Source organism: Rhincodon typus, chromosome 5, assembly GCF_021869965.1.
Source record: "Rhincodon typus isolate 14 chromosome 5, sRhiTyp1.1, whole genome shotgun sequence".
NCBI lineage: Eukaryota > Metazoa > Chordata > Chondrichthyes > Orectolobiformes > Rhincodontidae > Rhincodon > Rhincodon typus.
This window is the reverse complement of record NC_063336.1, coordinates 72814723-72838202: the sequence shown is the minus strand read 5'-3', so window position 1 is coordinate 72838202 and position 23480 is coordinate 72814723. Positions and strand designations below refer to the sequence as shown.

The 23480-nt window shown below is 41.2% G+C and overlaps 1 protein-coding gene across 1 annotated transcript in view; it reads left to right on the top strand.

Annotated features, from left to right (window-relative positions):
* The window catches only part of gtf3c2 (general transcription factor IIIC, polypeptide 2, beta), an 88979-nt gene that overhangs the window by 48842 nt on the left and 16657 nt on the right, over positions 1–23480 (top strand). Inside the window, exons 10-11 of the mRNA XM_048597068.1 lie at positions 15674–15705; positions 15825–15954. Of these exons, the coding sequence (XP_048453025.1) occupies positions 15674–15705; positions 15825–15954 (162 nt within the window). The remainder of the gene's footprint in view (positions 1–15673; positions 15706–15824; positions 15955–23480) is intronic.

Below are 23480 nucleotides of genomic sequence, written 5' to 3'. Positions count from 1 at the left end.
GGATAGAGAACTGGCTGGGCAATAGGAGACAGAGAGTTGTAGTGGAAAGGAGTTTCTCAAAATGGACAACTGTGACCAGTGGTGTTCCACAGGGATCTGTGTTGGGACCACTGTTGTTTGTGATATACATAAATGATCAGGAGGAAGGTATAGGTGGTCTGATTAGCAAGTTTGCAGATGACACTAAGATTGGTGGAGTAGCAGATAGTGAAGCGGACTGTCGGAGAATGCAACAGAATACAGATAAATTGGAGAGTTGGGCGGAGAAATGGCAGCTGGAATTCAATCCAGGCAAATGTGAGGTGATGCATTTTGGAAGATCCAATTCAAGAGCGAACTATGTGGTAAATGGAACAGCCCTGGGGAAAATTGTTGCACAGAGAGATCTGGGTGTTCAGGTCCATTGTACCCTGAAGGTGGCAACGCAGGCCGATAGCGTGGTCAAGCAGGCATACGGCATGCTTTCGTTCATCGGACGGGGTATTGAGTACAAGAGTTGGCAAGTCATGTTACAGTTGTATAGGACTTTGGTTTGACCACATTTGGAATACTGCGTACAGTTCTGGTCGTCACATTACCAAAAGGATGTGGATATTTTGGAGAGGGTGCAGAGGAGGTTCACCAGGATGTTGCCTGGTATGGAGGGCACTAGCTATGAAGAGAGGTTGAGTAGACTAGGATTATTTACATTAGAAAGACGGTGGTTGAGGGGGGACCTGATTGAGGTCTACAAAATCATGAAAGGTATAGACAGGGCGGATAGCAAGAAGCTTTTTCCCAGAGTTGGGGACTCAATTACTAGGGGTCACGATTTCAAGGTGAGAGGGCAAAAGTTTAAGGGAGATATGCGTGGAAAGTTCTTTACACAGAGGTGGGTGCCTGGAACGTGTTGCCAGGGGAGGTGGTAGAGGCGGACACGATAGCGTCACTTAAGATGTATCTGGACAGATACGTGAATGGGCAGGGAGCAGACGGATACAGACCCTTGGAAAATAGGCGACAGGTTTAGATAGAGGATCTGGATCGGTGCAGGCTTGGAGAGCCTAAGGGTCTGTTCCTGTGCTGTAATTTTCTTTGTTCTTTGAAAACAAGAGATAACAAAACATTTCTCTTTCAGTTTCTGGGCTAAGTTTTGTTTTAGTCGTACATCTGATGACCTGTTCCTTGAGTCTACATACATCTGAGTTTAGATTTTTTTCAGCTTCAAATAACCCTTCAGGACTTTTCAAGACCAGAGGTGTTTGGGTAGTTTCAAATTAAACTTCACTAAGACAATCTATTTCTTAACAGTTTTAAGTTATCACCTTTCTTCTGAAGTGACTCTCTTGCACATACGGCTTCAGCAAAGACTCCTGCAAAACTGAAACTGAAAATGATTTCCCAATTGTGGGTATTTCGTCTAAGACAAAACAAATTCTCCAAATCTTTCTCTCTGATACCTAATGCATAGCTGTTTCCTCTGTTTGTTTGGTCGTAAAATTCACCTAGTGAAAGCAAATCCACATTACTCTCTAGAAAGTCTCTATCTCACAATGTGTTTTAATTGAAATCGCTTTGGTTACAGAAATACTCACAAGTTGTTCATTAAAACCTTTCACGGACACTGTCCAAATCCACATGCCACTAGTTCAAGATCCAAATTCTAAAATGAAATGATGTTAAAATAAATATAAATTGACAGCATTACCTCATAATATCATTAACATTTGAATGAACTGTTCCACTGGAAAAGTAATATATTTTGTCTTTATTCTAGCATTAGTATTAACAACAGTTTAGCAGATTTTCTTGGTTGGAGAATTTTTAGTCAGAAATTTTACATTTTATCAATGGGTCCATGATACAACTTTCACAAAGTAATTTGCTTTTTTTAACTTACTGATCGAACAGAGCATAATAACTGTTTTAATCGATGCAGTTATAATTCATTTGAGGTTTCATTCATGCCAGAGCACATCTAGTTTCTCCAGATGGTCTTTTTCGTCTATTTTTGTCCTCAAACCTTCTCTAATTTTTTTTTAAATGTCTAGTTTTAGCGTTTTGTTTGATGACTTGACTAGATTGCCTCTGCCTCTGGCATTTGGTCTATGTTTTCTGCAGCGCTTGCTTTATCTTCAACTGTAGTCTGTAGAAGTCTGAAATTGAAAGATTTATTATAAATGTCTGGAAGTAGAATGATGGAAGAAGGTAGTTTGGAGAGAGAGTCATGTCATTATTTAGGGTGCATGTCTCTGCCATTCTGGACTCTACAGATGATGCCAGATTTGCTGTGTTTCTCCAGCACTGTTTTTGTTCTAATAAATTCTGTGGTTTGATTCCTATTTAAGTTCCTGTCACAAATTATTCACAATAGAATTGTCATGTCATTTTATCTTGATTTATCAGAAATTGTTGAATAGACTTTTGATTTTTGGCATGTTCCAGGGTCCATTAGCCCATGAAAGTGTATGTGATGCTATTGATATTAATCTTGCGGAATTTACAGGTTATATAGACTAGTTGTAATCAAACAACTTATTGGTTTTTAATTTTTTTGGCCAGCATCAGGGAATGGACTCAAACCAATCTTGGGTATTTTTTTTTAATTTTAGTGACTTGGTACTTAAAGTAATTAGTGGAGAAAAAGTACTCGAAGAAAACTAATTGTGCTTAAAAGCTAACAAGTCTCTGGATCTGTTGGCTTGCATCCTAGGATCTTAAAGGAAATGGCTACAGAGATAGTGAGTGCATTGGTTATAACCCTTCTAAATTCCACAGATTCTGGAAAAATCTGTGACTGGAAAACTACATATAAAATACTTTTTTTTAAAAAATGGGGGAGGCAGAAAGTAGGAAATTATATAGGTCAATTAATCTAACTTCTTTCATTAGGAAAATGTTAGAATTCATGATTAAAGAGGTAATAGCAGGACATTTTGAAATCTACACTATAATTCAATCCAGAGAACAGGATACCAAGGTGAAGAGAGAGGATTCTCATTGGAATAAAAGAAACAGGCTCTGCAACAGTGAGTTTTTTATATGGCTGCTTAATTAGCAGACCAATTTGTGCATATAACTGTTCAGCAGGAGTGAACAAATATTTCTGCCAGTCAGGGAGGCACTAAGGCAACCCAGCTTTACATTTTAATCATCTGAAGGAAACTGCCATCCTTACCTGATTGGGCCGACATGTGACTTCAGACCCACAACACTGTGGTGATCTCTTAACTGCCCTCTGGGCAATTAGAGATGGGCAATAAATGCTGCCTAGCCAGCTATGACCTAATCCCATGAATGAATAATAAAACAAATTATCCTTTTCTCTTTAACTTTCCAAATCTGCCTTCACATCAATTCTCCCCAACTGTCAATCAAAATAGTCTTCTCAGTATGTTATAATTTGCCAGTACACTGATTCCAGCAAGGTTCGTGTGAAAGTCGTTCTAATGTTACAGCTTCATCTTTACCCAGAATTGGTGACAGTGCCCAATTAATTAAATGCCATTTCTCCCACACCAATCTTCAAACCACATCCTCTGCTCTCGATTTAATTTAATCTATGCCAGTTTGCCCATGGTTCAAAACATTATCCAGAGATTATTACCTTTTGTGGTTCTGCAGAGTGTCACGTACAATTTTCCAAGCTAAAGGAACTTGCCAATTTGTGAAGAAAACTTTAAAGATTATATATATAAGCCATGCACAAGCTACCATTTTTTAGTACTCTAGGCAAAAATAGCCTTGGAGATTAGACATTCTTTAGAACCATTAGTTTGTCCATTGCTGTTACCTTGCTTATACTAGTTTTAATGAGTCCACATCCCTGATTCAGTAGCAGATTTCTTGAGATGCCCAGCACACTGATTTCTTTCTGTACTGTAAGTACTTTTGCACAGTGAGTATTTAACACATCTTCCATTTCCTTTTTTCTCATTGCGCTCTGTATCTTTTCTGTTCGCCAGGATTTGTGCTTTTTTGGTACGTTTCTATGCTTTTTCTTTTCATTTTTGTCAGTTACCACTTTTGTGATCCTTGGTTCTAGAAAATTTGCCCTTTCGGTTTATAAGCCAGTTCTGTTTCACGTTAAATTATTTTTTGATCATGCCCCTACTTTAAGAAGGGTAGCAAGGATAATCTAGGTAATTATAGACCAGTGAGCCTGACGTCAGTGGTGGGGAAGCTGCTGGAGAAGATACTGAGGGATAGGATCTATTTACGTTTGGAAGAAAACGGGCTTATTAGTGATAGGCGGTGTGGTTTTCTGCAGGGAAGGTCATGTCTTATCAACTTGATAGAATTCTTTGAGTAAGTGACAAAGTTGATAGATGAGGGAAGGGCTGTAGATGTCATATACATGGACTTCAGTAAGGCGTTTGATGCGGTTCCCCATAGTAGGCTGATGGAAAAAGTGAAGTCGCATGGGGTCCAGGGTGTACTAACTAGATGGATAGAGAACTGGCTGGGCAATAGGAGACAGAGAGTTGTAGTGGAAGGGAGTTTCTCAAAATGGACAACTGTGACCAGTGGTGTTCCACAGGGATCTGTGTTGGGACCATTGTTGTTTGTGATATACATAAATGATCAGGAGGAAGGTATAGATGGTCTGATTAGCAAGTTTGCAGATGACACTAAGATTGGTGGAGTAGCAGATAGTGAAGCGGACTGTCGGAGAATGCAACAGAATATATATAAATTGGAGAGTTGGGCGGAGAAATAGCAGCTGGAGTTCAATCCAGGCAAATGTGAGGTGATGCATTTTGGAAGATCCAATTCAAGAGCGAACTATGTGGTAAATGGAAAAGCCCTGGGGAAAATTGTTGCACAGAGAGATCTGGGTGTTCAGGTCCAGTGTACCCTGAAGGTGGCAACGTAGGTCGATAGTGGTCAAGAAGGCATACGGCATGCTTTCATTCATCGGACGGGGTATTGAGTGCAAGAGTTGGCAGGTCATGTTACTGTAATATAGGACTTTGGTTTGACCACATTTGGAATACTGCGTACAGTTCTGGTCGTCACATTACCAAAAGGATGTGGATGCTTTGGAGAGGGTGCAGAGGAGATTCACCAGGATGTTGCCTGGTATGGCGGGCACTAGCTATGAAGAGAGGTTGAGTAGACTAGGATTATTTACATTAGAAAGACGGTGGTTGAGGGGGGACCTGATTGAGGTCTACAAAATCATGAGCGGTATAGACAGGGTGGATAGCAAGAAGCTTTTTCCCAGAGTGGGGTCTCAATTACTAGGGTCACGATTTCAAGGTGAGACGGGAAAAGTTTAAGGGAGATATGCGTGGAAAGTTCTTTACGCAGAGGGTGGTGGGTGCCTGGAACGCGTTGCCAGGGGAGGTGGTAGAGGCGGGCACGATAGCGTCATTTAAGATGTATCTAGACAGATACGTGAATGGGCAGGGAGCAGACGGATACAGATCCTTGGAAAATAGGCGACAGGTTCAGATAGAGGATCTGGATCGGTGCAGGCTTGGAGGGCCAAAGGGCCTGTTCCTGTGCTGTAATTTTCTTTGTGCTTGTTCTTCTTGATCATCTATCATCTATTCACCAACTGTTTTGCTCAGTTTTTTTGTTGAAAGTTTTTGTCTCATCATGTTGAAGTCACCTTATATAAATTTGGAATCATAGAAACTGTTTCTTGTTTGTTTCCTTCTAAATACTAGATGAATTTGATCACACTACGGTCACTATTTGATAAATGTTCATTTGCATTTAGACTGTTAACCAAATTTGACTCATCGTTCATGCCGACCATAATCCCAAACTAGACTAGTCCCACCTGCCTGTGCTCAGCCCATATTCCCTCTGAACGCTTCTTATTCGTTTACTTATCTAAATGTCTTTTGAGCTCTCTAACTGTACCCACATCCACCACTTCCTCTGGAAGTTCATTCCACACACTAACCACTCTGTGTAAAAGAAAAGCCCCTGATGTTGTTTTCCAAATCTTTCTCCTCTCGCCTTAAAAGTATGCTCCTTAGTCCCTCACCTTAGGGAAAAGACACCAGCCGTTCACCTTATCTGTACCCGTCATGATTTTGTAAACCTCTGTAAGGTCACTGGTCAATCTCAAGCTCCAGTGAACAAAGTCCCAGTCTAACCAGCCTGTCTTTATAAATCAAAGCCTCCATTGTTGGTGACATCCTGGTAAATGTTTCTGAACCCTCTCCAGCTTAATAATATCCTTCCTATAACAGGGCGACCAGAACTGGAGGTAGTACTCCAGAAGGGGCCTCGCCAACATCTGGACAACCTCAATATAGTGTCCCATTTCCTATATTCGAAGGTGTAAGCAATGAGGGCAAGCTGTCATTTCATAGCTGCTACCATGGAGCATAGACATAATTGCTACTAATCATTAAACTCTTCTACATGTTAATTTTGCCATAAAGACATTACAGTCAGCTTACTCCTCCTTGTATTCTCATAGCATAGAAGTGATTTCTTCCTTAGTTTTAAAGATTAATTGTCCCATATCATTTTCTGCCTTTCCAATTGACTAAATAATCTTGTATATGTAGTTACCAATCCTAAACCTCTTGCAGCCATATCTGTGAAATGACCAGTGTTGTAACTTCCAAAATTAATTTTTGCTGAACCTCATTCAGTTTGTTGCTTATACGCTATGTATTTGTACATTGAACGTACCCACGGTTTGTCTTTTTACTCTAAAGTTTTCTTTTGTATTTCTATTTTTCTCAGTTGTCTTAATTACACAGGTGCAGGTGTAGCAGGCACTGAAGAAGGCATATGGCATGTTGGCCTTCAGAGCAAGAAAATTTGAGTATAGAAACAGGGACATTTTGCGGGAGTTGGACAGAGCTTGATGAGACTTCACCTGGAGTACTATCTGCAGTTTTGGTACATTTGTCTGAGGAAGGAATCTTTGGCGATGGAGAGAGTACAACAGAGGTTTACCAGACTAATTCCTGGAATGGCAGGACTGACATATGAAGAGAATTGGTTATTGATTGGATTTCAGAAGAATGAGGTGGGATCTCATAGAATCTCATAAAAGAACTAGGCAAGGTAAATGCCGGAAGGATGTTCATGATGACCAGGGAGTCCAGAAGCAGGAACCCCAATCTAAGGATATGGGATTAGGACTGACATGAGGAGAAATTTCTTTAGCTAGAGAGTGTTGAGCCTGTGGAATACTCTGCCACAGAAAGCAGTTGAGGCCAAAACATTGAACGTCTTCATCGACTACCAACACCACCATACCCCTTCCCACATAACCACAGAAGGTGCAGCACCTGCCCATTCACCATCTCCCTGCTCACCATTCAAGGATTTAAACAGTCTTTCCAGGTGAAATAGCATTTCACCTGTACGTCCTCCAATCTTGTGTATTGTATTCACTGCACCCAATGTGGCCTACTGTACATTGGAGAAACCAAACGCAGACTGGGTAAATACTGTGCAGAACACCTCTTCTGTGTGCAAACATGATCTGGACCTTCCCATGGCCGGTCATTTTAACACAGCATCCTGCTCGCATGCCCACTTGTCTGACCTCAGCATGCTGCAGTGCTCCAATGATTCTCTCTCCATGCGCTCTCTGCCCTACCCCCATCCCAGTGGGACTTCCTGTTTTTCAAGTCTGGCAGTTAGACATCCCATTGTTCTGCCATTCTCACATTCCAATCACTTAATCTGAACTATCAACATCTTTCCCCACCCGCCCCCCCAGCACTCTACACCCCAACCACCCATGCCCCAAATATAGCATAAATCTCCACACTTCACTTCAGCTCTGAAGAGTCATCTGGACTCAAAACATTAGCTTGCTGTCTCTTCTTGGATGCTGCCTGACCCACTGATCTCTAGCATTTTTTTGTTTCCAGTACAGATTCCAGCATCTGCAGTAATTTGCTCCTCCTTGTTACTTACTTGCTAATTACTTTTTGGGAGTTTGTGCAGTCATTTCACTGTATCCACAAAATCAGTTTTTGCAAATTCGTCTATCTGTGCCAAAAAAAGTAACCAATTAATCAACATCTGCAGCCAAAAATCATGTATCCACGACCATTTTTTGCAGCAAAGATAGACTATCCTGCGTTGTTAGTTACGGTCTGTCACGTAGGCTACTATCTGTTTAGATACTGTATACCTTTCTCCATGCTAATTTTCATTATTTTGTATTACAAAACCATATTCCATTGAAGTATTAACATAATGTCATAACATTTATTATTTTAACCCAATAAAACCCCAAAAATAATAGGTGAAAAGTCATAATCTTGGGGTCCAGGAACTTAGCCCTCTTTGAAGCATAAGTTATTAAGCAGTCACAAATCCATCATTCGCGGGAGTTTATGGAAACAGAACTCTTGCGGATTTGGATGAATGATTGTATGTGTGTTTGTCGGGGAAAGATAAATTGGCCCTAGTTGTGATACCATTGTCTGAGCACCCATGTACCGTAGCTAGTGTAAACATTACTTGAAGACAACCAATGCCATCAGAGACAGACTCTGTGACAATCAGCAGCTTTAAGAGAGGAAAATACTGGTTTTAAATATATACCTTTTGTAAAAGCATTTTAATTTGTATTGAATTCAGAAGTTCAAGTTGTGCTGTATGGTCTCAGTTTGATTTTAGTGTATTCTGCTGACATTCCTTTACATTTACTTTCCCATCATTTACCAGAAAAATGTGTGGTAGTGTTATTTTGATAAGAACTGCTGAAGAGGGTCCTAGAAGGTTAATTAATGTTAAGAATTTTCCATCATCAGTTTGGCAGGCAATTTTCTCTTAAGGTTTACAATGCAATTGTAATTACAAAGCCCTGGCCAACTGCAAAGCCATATAATGTGTAACGTGAACACTGGCAATTTATTCACTGCCTTTTGCTTGCAGCTTCATCTAGAGAATTATCATAAATATAAATCTGACACATGGGAGTATTTATCTTTTGCTGCTTGGAGGTGTTAGCGCTTAGATAATTGATTTTGTGTATCCAATAAGGTTGCCTCGTTTAATCAAATTCCCAGTGGAGATTGCGTTTGACTGTAACAGCCGTTATCAATATTGTTTATAGTAAAATGAGCATTTTCTTTTTACCATGTTCAATTCAAAAGGAAAGTGAATGATTTGAACGGTTTTACTTTTTCTACTTTAATAGCCTGTAAGCTGTACTGGCCTGTAGGTAAAAAGCTTGTATTATACATGGATTCTGATTTTCATAGTCCACTGTTGTCAACAATTAGACCAACACCGAGAGAAAAGACACACCAACTTCTGTCTTCTAATGACTTAATGGTTATTATGGTTTTATTTTGCTCTGTGCAATTGATGATCAGATACTTTCTAAAAATCTTGGCCCACAGTGATCAAAACAATACATTAACATCAAGAAGCTAGAGGAAGTTAAGAATTGTGCTTTTCTTGCACCCAATCCAATATTGGTATTTTTGTTACGATTGGAGATGCTGAGGCAAGGTGCGTGATTGGGAGAAATTTAGTTATTCTAGATCTGTTAGATCTAGTGAAATCTCCTCAGTTGGATGGATATGGGATTGTGGGGTGCAGGGAAAAGAGTTTGAGAAGAGTCACAAGTTTCTGATATGTCTGACTTGTTTAAACTCGGGTGTAAGGTAATTTTCTGCCCATTCTAGGTGGGATGATGAGAGTTAGAGACAGGGCTCGTAAATACAGTTTGCTTTGGAATTGGGAAATTCCTGGTCTTTGAAGGGGAAGCAGAAATTCAGCAGGGAATGCCTCAAGGGAGGCACAGAACTGCCATTCTCAAAAGCGAGAGGCCTGTGGGACAGCTCATCACATTCTGGTTGATGAAGGGGTCCACATAATCAATGTAAAAACACACACTAAGTAAAAGGAACAAAACGCAGGGGGGAATACACATCACTGTTATACTTTATTTATAGCATAAATCACTTAAATAGTAATGCAACTTTGTCTTAATTAAAACTTACCGGCAGAGAGCCTTTCATTCGCACCCTCAACTGACTGCTTGGACATGGCAGAAATCGCAACAATATATTAAACTTCCGGTATTTCAAGTATACAATTTTTGCCGGTTTATCAAGAGTGCCAGTCAAGACAAAGTTCGCTGTAATTTTAACTGATGAACCTGATCTGCCAATTGCAGGTCAGCTGCCTCTGCCACTTGCAGAATAGATGGGAGGCAGCATCTGGCTAGCAGGAAAGATTTGAATTTGACCACTAGAATACAGGAACAGTCACTGACAGCAAGGTAAATTATTGGCAGTGCAGTTCTTGTTGGAAAAGAAGGGTAGCCATGAGCGGGGTGAAGTAATATTCAGGTGCGAGGAGAATTGATCCATCTCACAGCTGTACTAAGCGAGGACACTTGGAGGGTTCATCCAGCGAGGATATACGTGTAGATTTTAGGCATAAGAAAGATGCAGTCACTGGTGGAGTTAGGCTATATGCCTCCAACAGCCAGCAAGAGATAGAGGAACAGATTTGTGAGCAGATCATGAAAAGATGTAAAAACAACACAGTTGTTGTAGTGGTGATTTTAACTTCCTCCAGTATTGACTGGGACTCCTTTAGTGCCAGGGGTGTAGATGGGGCAGAATTTGAGGGGTACATCCAGGAGGGTTTCTTAAAACGATATGTAGACAGTCCAAAAAGGAAGGGGGCCGTATTCTTTAGAGATCTTATACTGGGGAATGAGCCTGGTCAGATAAGTTACAGTGAGGGAGTATTTTAGGAAGAGTGATCTTAATTTTATAAATTTTAAGATGGTTATGGTTAAGGATAAGACTTGTCTTCAGGTGCATGTACTAAATTGGGAGAAGGCTAATCACATTAGATGAAGCAAGAACTGGTAGAAATTGAATGGGGGAGGAGTGACTGTGTTTGAGGGTGAATCCACTTCTGATGCGGGATTCTTTTAAAGGCCAGTTGATCAGAGTTCAGGACCAGCATATTTCATGGAATGATGAAAGATAAGGATGGCAAGGTTTGGTAGCCTTGGATAACAAGAGATATTAACAGGTTAGTCAGAAAGAAAAGCGAAGCATATGTAAAGTTCAGGAAACTGATATCAAACAAGGCCCTTGAGTATAAAGGAAGCAAAAAAAAAACTTGCTAAGAAATTAGGAGGGCTAGAAGCAGCCATGAAATGTCCTTGGCAAATAGAATTAAGGAGAATCTCAAGGCATTTTATACATACGAGGAGCAAAAGGGTAGCTAGTGAAAAGGTGTGCCCACTCAAGGACAAGGGAGAGAATTTATGTGGGGAGCCAGAAGAAGTAGGTGAGGTCCTTAATGAGTACTTTGTATTGGTATTCACCAAACAGAGGGATATCGATAATGATAGTTATTATGGGGTAATTTGGTATTCTGGGGCATGTCGATATTAGGGAGGACGTCATGTCGAGCGTCTCAAACATTGTTAAATAAATCCCCAGGGCCGGATGGCATCTATATCAGGATACTGAAAGAGGCCAGAGAGGAGATTGCTGGAGGTTTGGCAGAGATCTTTGTATCCTCATTAACCACACCTGAAGTCCTGGTAGACTGGAGAATACTGTGTTAGGTTCGCTTGCCGAGCTTGTTCGTTAGTTCGCAGACATTGCATTACCCTGCTGGATAACATCATCAGTGCAGCCTCCGATGAAGGGCTTCATCCAGTGAGGTTATATGTGTAGATTTTAGGAATAAGAAAGATGCAATCGCTGCAGCTTGGCGAGTGAACCAGCCATAGCATCCACAACCCGAGCTACAAATCTACTAAAGAACCTTAGACAGGAGAATAGCCAAAGTTGTACCTTTGTTTAAGGAGGGCAACAGGAATAATCCAGGAAATTATTTACGTCAGTGGTAGGGAATTTATTGAAGAAGATTCTTAGAAGCAGGATTTACTCACATTTGGAGAAGAATTAACTTATTAGTCAACATGGCTTTATGCAGTAAGGTCTTGTCTTATATACGTGATTGGATGTTTTGAGCAAGTAACAAAAATGATTGAGGGTAGACCAGTGAATGTTGTCTATGTAGACTTTTACTAAAGTATTTGACAAGGTCCCTCGTGGTAGGCTGGTCCGGAAGATTAAGTGACATGGTGAGTTGGCCGGTTGGATATAGAATTGGCTTGGCCATAGGAAGACACAGGATAATTGTGGAGGGGTATTTTTCTGACTGGAAGTTTATGACCATTGGTGTTCCTCAAGGGTCAGTGCCTGGACCTCTGTGCTTGGAAGCTCTATAAATAATTTAGGTGAAAATATAGTTGGTCTGATTAGTAAGTTTGCAGACAACACAAATGGATAGAGTTGTGGATAGTGAAGAAGGTGATCAAAGGATACAACAGGATATAGACAGTTGTGTCGAGAAATAGCAGATGGAGTTTAATCCAGACAAGTGTGAGCTGATACGTCTTGAGAGGTCAAATGCAAGAGGAAAGTGTGCAGTAAATGGCAGAACCCTTAGCAGCATTGATGTACAGAGGGATCTTGGGGTACAAGTCCATAGCTTCCTGAAAGTGGCAACACAAGTGGATAAGGTGGTAAAGAAGGTGAATGCTTACCTTCATCAGTTAGGACATTGAATATAGAGGTTGGCAAGTCATGTTGCAGCTGTATGACTTTAGTTGGGCTGCATTTGAGTATTGTGTGCCATTCTAGTCACCGCATTGTAGGAATGATGTGGAGATTTTAGAGATGGTGCAAAAGCAGTTTACAGGATGATGCCTATAAGGACAACTTGGATTGTTTTCACTAGAGCATCGAAGGCTGAGGGTGACTTGATTAGAAATTGTGAGAGGCATGGATAGTCAAAGTCTTTTTCCCAGGGTAGAAATGTCAAATAATAAGGGGCGTAGGTTCAAAGTGAGAGGAGAAAACTTTAAAGGAGCTTTGTTAGGAATTTTTTTTTTTAAACAGTGGTAGGTGCCTGGAACATGCTGTCGAGGAGGTGGTAGACAGACGCGATAACAACGTTGAAGGGGTACATGACAGACACATGAACAGGCAGGGCTATGGACAATGTGCAAGTAGATGGTGTTAGTTTTAGAATGGCAACCTGATCTGCACAGACATAGTGGAACAAAGGGTCTGTTCCTCTACAGTACTGTTCTATGTTCTATCTCGTGCAACAGACCTGTTTCTGTTTGGGCCTATTCTGGATCCAGATTCTCTTCCTGCCAACTTTGTCTGGCAGAGAAGCCACAACAGTTTCTGCTTTTCCATTCACTTGTTTAATATTGCAGTTGGTGGCTGGCAGATGTGTTTTCAGATCCCAAGCTGCATATTAAAATTACAATCTCTTGAGTTTTGAGTAGCTGACTTTACTGCCTACTCAAAAGAAGCCAGTGAGATGTTGGTCAATAAGTCACCTGGCCAGTTTTAACTGCCCACTTTCTGCTGAGTAGAGCAATGTTTTCAAAGAGCCCTATTTGTTTCCAATATCTGATGAGTTATGTGTAATAATTCTAGCTTGTAGTTTATTCACCATATTTCTTACATGATTTGGCACTGGTAACAGAAAGCAAGTCAGTCTTTTAATGTTTGAGGATGTCTGACCTGAAATCTAGAAATGCTTCTCATTGAAGCTTGCTTAATGCATGCAACATGAAACATACAATCCGTTTTCTAAATTACAGTGCTACTTTGCCAAACAATTAGATTTGGTTGACCAAAGCCTGTGTTAGTTTAGTGATGAATAGATCTCTTGGCTATCAAGGGACAAAGCAACTGTAGGGACAGTGTAATATTGTATGCTGTATGATATATAGCACTTATGGTATAGTACGTCATATAGTCCTTCATAGAATCCCTACAGTATGAAAGCACGCTGTTCTGCCCATCAAGTCCATACTGGCCCTCCGAACAGCATCCAAACCAGACCCACCTCCCTACCCTATCCCTGTGACCTTGCATTTCCCATGGCTAATACACTTAGCCTGCACATCCCTGGACACTATGGGCAATTTTGCATGGCCAATCTGCTTAACATGCACATCTTTGGACTGTGGGAGGAAACCAGACCATCCAGAGGAAACCCACGCAGATAATAGGGAAAAGTGCAAACTCTGCACACATAGTCGCATGAGGCTGGAATCAAACCCAGGTCCCTGGCGCTGTGAGGCAGCAGTGCTAACCACTGAGCCACCGTACCTTCGTAATGTCACATCTCGGTGACCTACCATCAGAGTGAAGCTTGTGGAGGAGCAGAGCACATTATACAATAATTTCCTCATTTCTTTACCGTTAAGACCACTAAAATCATTTTTCCAACTCCATAAAGTCACCCGGTTTCACCCTGTCTCAACTCCTCTGCTGCTCAAGTTCTCATTTATGGTTTTTCCTCTTGTAAACAAGACAATTCCAATGCTCTCCTGGCTGGTGTCTCACATTCTGTAACCTCAGTAAACTTGTATTCAATCAAAATTCAGTTGCCCATATCTTAATTCATAGCAAGACCCATTTGTCTTTCATCCTTGTTCCTGCTGACCTACATTGGCATCCAGATCAAGTAACATCTTGATTTTAAAATCCTCATCATTTTCAGATACTTCCTTAGCATTCCTCCTCCCATCACTAGAATCTCCCCCTGCCCGTAACCCTTTGTGGTATTTGTACATGTCCAATTCAGGCCTCTAGTGGATCGCCAATTTTAGTTGTCTCACTATTGGGAGTAAGTTGACTTACCTCTGTTGAGTTTAAAAACAAAGCGCTGCAGAAACTCAGCAGTCTGGCAACAACTGTGGCAAAAACAACAGTTAATGTTGTGAGTCTGGTATTTTTCATCTTTGGAGCAATTCCAAAGGAGAGTCACACTGGACTCAAAACATTAACTCTGTTTTTCTCTCCACGGATGCAGCCAGCCATGCTAAGCTTCTGCAGCTCTTTCTGTTTTTCTTTCAGATTTCCAGCCTCTACAGTATTTTGCTTTTATCCGAGTTGCGTTACGGGGCTCTGGAATTAGCTCCTTGCACCAATCTGTCTTGCTTCTTAAAGCCTATCTCTTTGACTAAACGTTTGATCACCTCATGTAATCTTAAATTGAGTGGCATACTTTGTTTTGTAGTGTGCCTATGAAGCATCTTGGGACATTTTCTTATGCAAGTGTACTGCATAAATATAAGATGATTATATCCGTGCTGGAAGTTGCTGCCCACTTTTATTAATAAATGACTATTGATAACTTTACCCTTATTTTTACTGCAGATAAAGACCAATTTTAGTTAAGGTGCAGTGCTAGCCATGTTTTATTGGCAGTAAACTGCAAAGGTTATTAAAGTATTATCTAAAATAAATCCAGTTTCTTTTGCTGCAAAATCAAATTGACTAGCTCTTGAAAGGCCCATTTTCATGTCAGTGTATGTGTAAATGCCTCTAAATTTAAAGGGTCTAATATCATGTGGAAATATTCAAAAATTAGGCAATTTAAATGTTTGTATAAAAGGAGCACCTCAAACAGGAATTCTGATGAATAAAGTTGGTCAAATATTTTTAACAAAAGGAGCTGGTGTGGAAGCACAATTGCTAAATTAGGCCACACTTGCTTAAAAGTATGTTCTGTGCTCATAAGAAATTTGGATATAATTTTTTGTTAGTGACAGTCTAATTTAAAATACATCTATGCATTGTTTAGATACTAAATGCAAGAAATACAGTTCTTCATGGTATTTGTCAGATTGTCCAATATTTTTCATTATGATAAATCTTGTTTTTCATTTTTATAGGTTCATCTATTCCAGGGCCAATCATATGTAAGGTAATTAATTTAATTAAACCTTTTACCTAGAAGAAGGATTTAAACTGATTAAAAATGAGATCTGTCACAAATCAGTCTAGTGTTTTTAAAAATCACAAGACATCATTATTACTTTGCAGGTTCAATGTACTGTAATTCTGGAGATTGGATCAGTCCAGTTTAGTGGTTCCTCACAATGTGGACAATGTTTCTGCCTTGACTGGATGCCTACTGGTGAACATGAATATTTGGCAGCAGGTTTTTATGACGGTATGTAGCAGTTTGAATTTTGAAATTTAAATCTCTTCCCTTCCTCCAATAGGTATATCTCTGCAGTCTAATCTGACTTGAGGGGGCCTTCCAGTTCCTTTTATCATTTATAATCTTAAGTCAAGCACTAGTAAGTGTAAGTACAGCTGCAGTGCTTGCATGCAGTAATACTGATGAATATGTTTTAACCTGTTGCCTATTTAGACCACTATCCATAACTTCAGAATTATATATTTAGAATTGTCTCAGGCCTGTTGAACAAGAAAATCTGCAGTCCTTACTTGGTGTGTCCTAAATGTGGTCCAAACTTTCAACAATGTATTTAACTCCTAACTCTCATTTGTAATGGCCTAGCACAGCAATCTGTTTTATCAAGCTGCAACAAAGAAGTCAAATAATAATAAAACCGGAAGGACACAAAGCACACCTTGCCCAGTCAATCTTGCCAGTCTCTTTCGCTAATACTGGAAGGCATGCAAAGATTGGACAGATGACCATGGACTACTTACACAACATCTGACTCATATATTCATAATCATACTCATTGAATCATACCTTACAGTCAATATCCTAAGTGCCTAAAAACTCATTCTTTGGTATGTCCTTTCCCACCAGCAGGACAGACCCACCTGAGATGGTGGCACAGTGGTTTACCGTTGTGGGGGAAAGTGGCTTGGAAATCCTCAACATTGATTCTGGATGCTACTAAGTTTCAGTACAGCTGCATACACTGAAAAATGTGGAAAATTGTCCAGTATGTCCTGTCCACAAAAAACTGGATCCATCCAGTCTAGGCTTATTCATCAGTAAGCTGTTGATCGATGTTCATTTTGGGTTCTGTCAAGAACATTTGGCTCCAGAATTCATTGCAGCCATGGTCCAAATGTGAACAAAAAAGTAACATCCCAAAAGTGAGATGAGAATAGTTAGCATTTTCACCAAGGCAGCATTTGAGCCCTAGTAAAATTTAAGTCAGTGAGCATCAGAGGGAAAGCTCTGATTGGAGTCATTCCTAGCACAAAGGAAGATGGTTTTGTTGGAGGCCAGTCATTTCCACCACAGCATATAGTTGCAGGAGTTCCTCAGCTTGGTGTCCTACACCCAAACATCTTCAGTTGCTTCTTCAATTACACAGCTGACCTTGAAGAAACCTGTGTGGGGGAGCTCATAGCAGGGGAGTGGTTAAGTGGTATTTTTAAAGTGTAGATTTACAATAAAAACACAGTAAGGTTACAATAGTGAGTCAAGTGGGGTTTTTACTTGATTGTATATTTAATAAGATCTGTCTTTTGATTAAACTTTAAAAATAAAAAAAAGGTACTTGGCGTGGAGCAGTGTTTTTTGAGCAGCACGACTGGGCTGTTTTCTGGGACTGTAGATTGTTAAAGTGCAAAGATGGCCCTTGGTAGAGTGATGTGCTCTTCCCATCGGATGTGGGAGATTAGGGAGAGTTTCCATGTTACTGATGATTATGCCTGCAGCAAGTGTGTTTGGGTGCGAATCCTATCAGATCACATGGATCAGTTGGACCAGCAGTTAGAAGCAACGAGGAGTTTACAGGAGCTCGGGGGTGTGATGGATGGCAATTGAGGGAAGGGAGAAAAACTGCAGGTACAGCCAGGTAGACGCCTTACCTCCAGGAAAGGCAGGAGAGGAATGCATGTAGTGCAGGAGTCTCCTGTGGCTGTCCCCATCTCACAAGTAGCTGTTTTGGAAAATGTAGGAAGTGAGGGACTGTCAGGGGAATATAGCACTCACAGCCAAGTTTCTGGTACAGGGACTGGCTCTAATGTAACAGTGGGTACGTCAGCTTCCAAGCAATCGATTGCGATAGGGAACTCTTAGAAGCACAAACAGGCATTTCTGCAGCCCTCAATGAAACATCGGAATAGTGTGTTTCCTCCCTTGTGCCAGGATTGAGAATATCTGAGAGTGCAGAATATTCTCAAAGGGGAGAGGGACCAGCAGGAGGTCGTTGTTCACATTGGAACTAATGACTAAGGAGGAGAAAATCTAGGAAGTTAAGTATGAATTTAAAAAGTAGGTTTGCAAGGGTAGTAGTATCTGGATTATTCCCAATGCCATGGGTTAGTGACATTAGGAATAAGAGAATAGTGCAGATGAAAGCATGGCTGAGGAGCTGGTGCAGGGGAGAAGGATTCACCTTTTTGGATCATTGGAATCTCTTCTGGGGTAAAAATGATCTGGGGGTGGGTTTGGGGCATGGGGAGCCCAGGGAGATGGTGAGAAGAGAGATCAGTCTGAGACCGGCGTAGTTGGGAAAATAAGCAAATTAAACAGTTGGGAGCAAAGCAGGCAAGGAAATAGGACTGATAAAATAAACTGAATTTATTTCAATGCAAGAGGCCAGGTAAGGCAGATGAAATCAGGGCTTGGTTGGGAACATGGGACTGGGATACCATAGCAATTAGAGATGTGGCTCAGGGACAGACAGGACTGGCAGCTCAATGTTCCAGGGTTTAAATGCTATAAAGCTTCTTTCTTTCCCCCCCACCACCCCCTCCCAAAAAAAAATAGTTGGAGGGAAATTGAAAAACAAATTTGTAAGGAGATCTCGGTTATCTCAGTAAGAATGATAGGGTGATAATGGTAGAGGATTTTAACTTTACAAGCATAGATTTGGACTGCCATAGTGTTAAGGGCTTGGATGGAGAGGAATTTAAGTATGTACAAGGAAATTTTCTGATTCAGTATATGGATGTACCCAACAGAGAAGGAGCAAAACTTGACCTACTCATGGGAAAAGAGCAGGTGAGGTGACTGAAGTGTCAGTGGAGGAGCACTTTGGGGCCTGTTACCATAATTCTATTAGTTTTAAAATAGTGATGGAAAAGGATAGACCAGATCTACATGTTCTAAATTGGAGGAAGGCCAATTTTTATGGTATTGGGCAAGAACTTGGTGGTGGAAATTTGCGAGGGACTGCTGGAAAATGGGTAGCCTTCAAAAGTGAGATAACAAGAGACCAGAGACAGTATATTCCTGTCAGGGTGAAGGGCAAGGCTGCTAGGTGTAGGGAATGCTGAATGACTAGAAAAATTGAGGTTTTGGTCAAGAAAAAGATGGAAGCATATGTATAGACAGCAGGGATCGAGTAAATCCCTAGAAGAATGTAAAGGCAGTAGAAGTATACTTCAGGGAAATCAGGAAGGCAAAAAGGGGACATGAGATAGCATTGGCAAATAGGATTAAGGAGAATACAAAGGGATTCTACAAATACATTAAGGACAAAAGAGTAACTAGGGAGAGAATAGTGCCCTTTTAAAGATGGTAAGGTAGCCTAAATGGGTGAAAGAGAACTTGGGGAAATAAATAGTGATATCTTGAAAAATGTCCAAACTAAAGTGGAGGAGGTGCAGGATGCCTTAAAACACACAAAGGTGGATAAATCCCTAGGATCCAATCAGGTGTATCCTAGAACTATGTGGGAAGCTAGGGAAGTGATCGTTGGGCCCCTTGCTGAGATATTTATATCATCGATAACCACAGGTGAGTTGCTGGAAGATTGGAGGTTGGCTAACATGGTGCCTTTATTTAAGAAAGGTGATGAGGAAAGGCCAGAGAACTATAGACTGGTGAGGCTGATAAGGACTGATTAGGGATAGTCAGCATGGCTTTGTGCATGGGAAATTGTGTCTCACTAACTTGATTGAGTTTTTTGAAGTAACGAAGAAGATTGAGGAGGGCAGAGCGGTGGACGTTACCTATATGGATTTCAGGAAGGCGTTTGACAATGTTCCTCATGGTAGACTGGTTGGCAAGGTTAGATCACATGGAATGCAGGGAGAACTAGCCATTTAGATACAGAACTAGGTTGAAAATAGAAGACAGAGGGTGGTGGTGGAGGGTTGCTTTTCAGACTGGAAGCCTGTGACCAGCAGTGTGCTGCAAGGATTGGTGTTGGGTCCACTGCTTTTTGTCATTTATATAAAATGATTTAAATGTGAATGTACGAGGTATGGTTAGTAAGTTTGCAGATGACAGCAAAATTGGAAGTGTAGTGGACAGCAAAGAAGATTACTTTGGAGTGCAGAGAGTTCTGTTATAATGCATGTTCCAACAACACGAGTTGGCTATAACACAATTGGCGAATAGGGGAACGCTATTTCTAAAATGCGAACTTGTGTTGGCTATAACGCAATTCCATCGAATAGGCATCTTGCTGTCAGTTCTTTGCTAATGATACCTACAATGTACTTGTACAATGCTGTGATTCTGAGAGTCCCAGAGAAATTCTCCCTGTTGGTCTTCATTAAAACTGAAAAGTAAGAAGCCAGCAGGTCTATTGTCAGGAAAAGTAGGGTGTAGGGGAGAGTGAAAATCAGGATATCTAACTTACCTTGAAAGGAAACACTCCTGAGGCACAGGACCTGGGTACAACAGGAGGCTCCAGCAGCATATTTAAGTAAATAGTCAGATCATGGTTGACTTATGTTTCAACTTGATTTTTCCACCTTTGCTCCATATCCCTCAATACCCTTGTCGTGTGGTGATAAGATTGCTGGAGGAGTCTAAGTTGCTATGGGAACATGCGCATATGTATATGTCGCAGTCTGGAACTATGGATAATGGTAGTAGAGTCTCCAATGTTCCTTTAGACACACAGCTGACCATGAATCTCTCCAACCTTACAGTCTGCTACTGGCAGTGTTGGAAGAATTTGCCGATTGATACTCCATCTTTTTAGCCAGATTGTGAATGCACCTTCCCTGGCCATTGAATTCTGAGGCAGGACTTGAACCTGGATTATCTTGTTTATAAAGGCTTGCATCTTTCACGTCAGGATGTTAAAAAGAGTTTGACAGCCACTGAAGTATTTTTGAAGTGCAGTCCTTGTAGAAAATATAGCAGCTAATTTTCACACCATACTCTCCCACAAGCAACATTGTATTAATGACCAGACAATCTATCATTGTGTTGCTGACTAAGGAGTAAGTATTGACTGGGACACCTGGGTCACTATCCTGCACTTTCTGGAAATAGTGAGGACAGTTGTGTCAATCCGAGAAGGAGCAGCGAAGCTGCTGTCACAGTCGGACCAACTTGTCTAACTAGCTGCTGACAGTAGTGCTATCCTTTGTGTTATGCTTTTTTGGTAGTCTGCTTTTCCCAAAGGCCCGGTTATTTACATAGCGTGATTTTCTATAACACGATGTTGCGCTGGAATGCAATTAAAACACAACCCCCTGTACAATGGAACCTTGATCAGGTGGACCAATGGTTAAAGCAGTGGCAGATGGCTGCATTTTGGAAAGGCAAATCAGAGCAGGACTTATGCAATCAATGGTAGGATCCTAGGGAGTGTTGCTGAACAAAGAGACCTTGGAGTGCAGGTTCATTGTTCCTTGAAAGTGGAGTCCCAGGTAGACAGGATAGTGAAGAAGGTATTTTGTATGCTTGCCTTTATTAGTCAATGTATTGAGTATAGGAGTTGGGAGGCCATGTTGCAGCTGTCCAGGACATTTGGTTAGTCCACTTTTAGAATGCTGTGTGCAGTTCTGGTCTCCCTGCTATAGGAAGGATGTTGTGGGACTTGCAAGAGTTCAGAAAAGATTTACAAGGATATTGCCAGGTTTGAGCTGTAGAGAGAGGCTGAATAGGCTGGGGCTGTTTTCCCTGGAGCATCAGAGGTTAAGGGGTGACCTTGTAGAGGTTTATAAAATCATGAGGGGCATGGATAGGTGAATAGCCAAGGTCTTATCTTCAGGATAGGGACATCTAAAACTAGAGGGCATAGGTTTAAGGTGAGAAGGGAAAGATTTAAAAGGGACCTAAGGGGTAACTTTTTCACACAGAGGATGGTGTGTGTGTGTGTGTGTGTGTGGAACCAGCTGCCAGAGGAAGTGGTGGAGGCTGGTACAGGTACAACATTTAAAAGGTATCTGGACGGGTATATGAATAGGAAGGGTTTAGAGAGATGTGCGTCAAATGCTGGCAAATGGGTTTAGATTAATTTAGGATCTTTGGTCGGCATGGACAAATTGGACTGAGGCGTCTGTTTCCATGTTGTATGACTCCGTGACCCCTCCAGTGTAGCATTCAGTGTCATTTGCAACTGTTCACATTCTGAAGCAGTTGGTGCCCACATAGGCCTCAAATATTCAAGCTTGGACTGATAAGCGGCAAACAACATTCATGTCACAGAAGTTCCAGGCGGTAGCCATTTCCAGCAATAGACAATCATCTCATTTCTCATTAACACAACACAACAATTGAATCACCCCATCGTTAACATCTAGCAATTATCACTGACCAGATGCTTAATTGAAATAGTCACGTAAACACTTTTTTGGCTCCAAGAACAGATCAAAGGCTGAGAATTCTGCAGTAAGTAACTTCTTCTCTCTCCCCACCGCCCCCCCTCCCCCGCCACCAAATTTCTCACAATCTGTCCACCATCTTCAAGACACATTAGGATTCTGATGGAATACGCAGGATGAGTGCAGCTCCAGGCACACGAAAAAACTCAACACTAGCTGGGAACAAATTGGACACTTTGATCAGCTCTCCACTCCACCTTAAAAATTCACTCCATGTGCCACGGACGGGAGTTGGGAGCAGTATAGACCATTTGCAGAATGCACTTAAACAACTCCTTATTCAGCAGCAAGGCACGGTTGATAGCACCTTCCAAACCCACAACTTCTATCGCCTAAAGGGGGAACCAAAGAATGTGGTTCACTTGTACTTTAAGAAAGTATTCAGTAAAGTTACACATAAGCGATTAGCATGTAAAACTAAAGCACATGGAATTGGGGGTAGTATACTGACGACTAAACTGGCTGGCAGACAGGAAACAGCGTAGGAATAAATAGATCATTTTCTGAGTGGCAGCTAGTGACTAGCGGGGTACTTCAAGGATTAGTGTTTGGACCCCAACTATTCACAATATTTGTTAATGATTAGTTGAGGGAACTAAATGTAATATCTCCAAGTTTGTAAATGACACAAAGCTGGATGAAAGAGTAAACTGTGAGGAGGATGCAGAGGTGCTTCAGTGAGATTTGGACAAGTTGAGTGGTTAGCCAAATGTACAGCATGAAGTGCTTTGGTAACACAAACAGGAAGGTGGATTTTTATCTGATGGACTGGGAAAGGGTGCACTAAGACCCAGATGTCCTTGTACACCAGCCACTGAAAGTAAACAGGCAAGTGCAGCAGGTGGTGAAGAAGGCAAATGACATAGTGAGAGGATTTAAGTACAGGAGCAGAGATGTCTTGCTGCAATTGTACAGCACCTTGTTGAGATCACACCTGGAATGTTGTGTGCAGTTTTGGTCACCTTATCTGAGGAAGGATGTCCTGACTCTGAAGAGAGGGCAACAAAGGTTTACCAGAATCATTCCCAGAATGGCAGGACAAATGTTTGAAGAGAGATTCCTTTGGCTAGGATTATGTTTTCTGGAGTTGTAAAGAATGAGGCAGGATCGCAAATAAATCTATAGAATTCTAGCAGAACTAGACAGGGTAACCACCGGAAGCATGGCCCTGGTGACCAGGGAGCC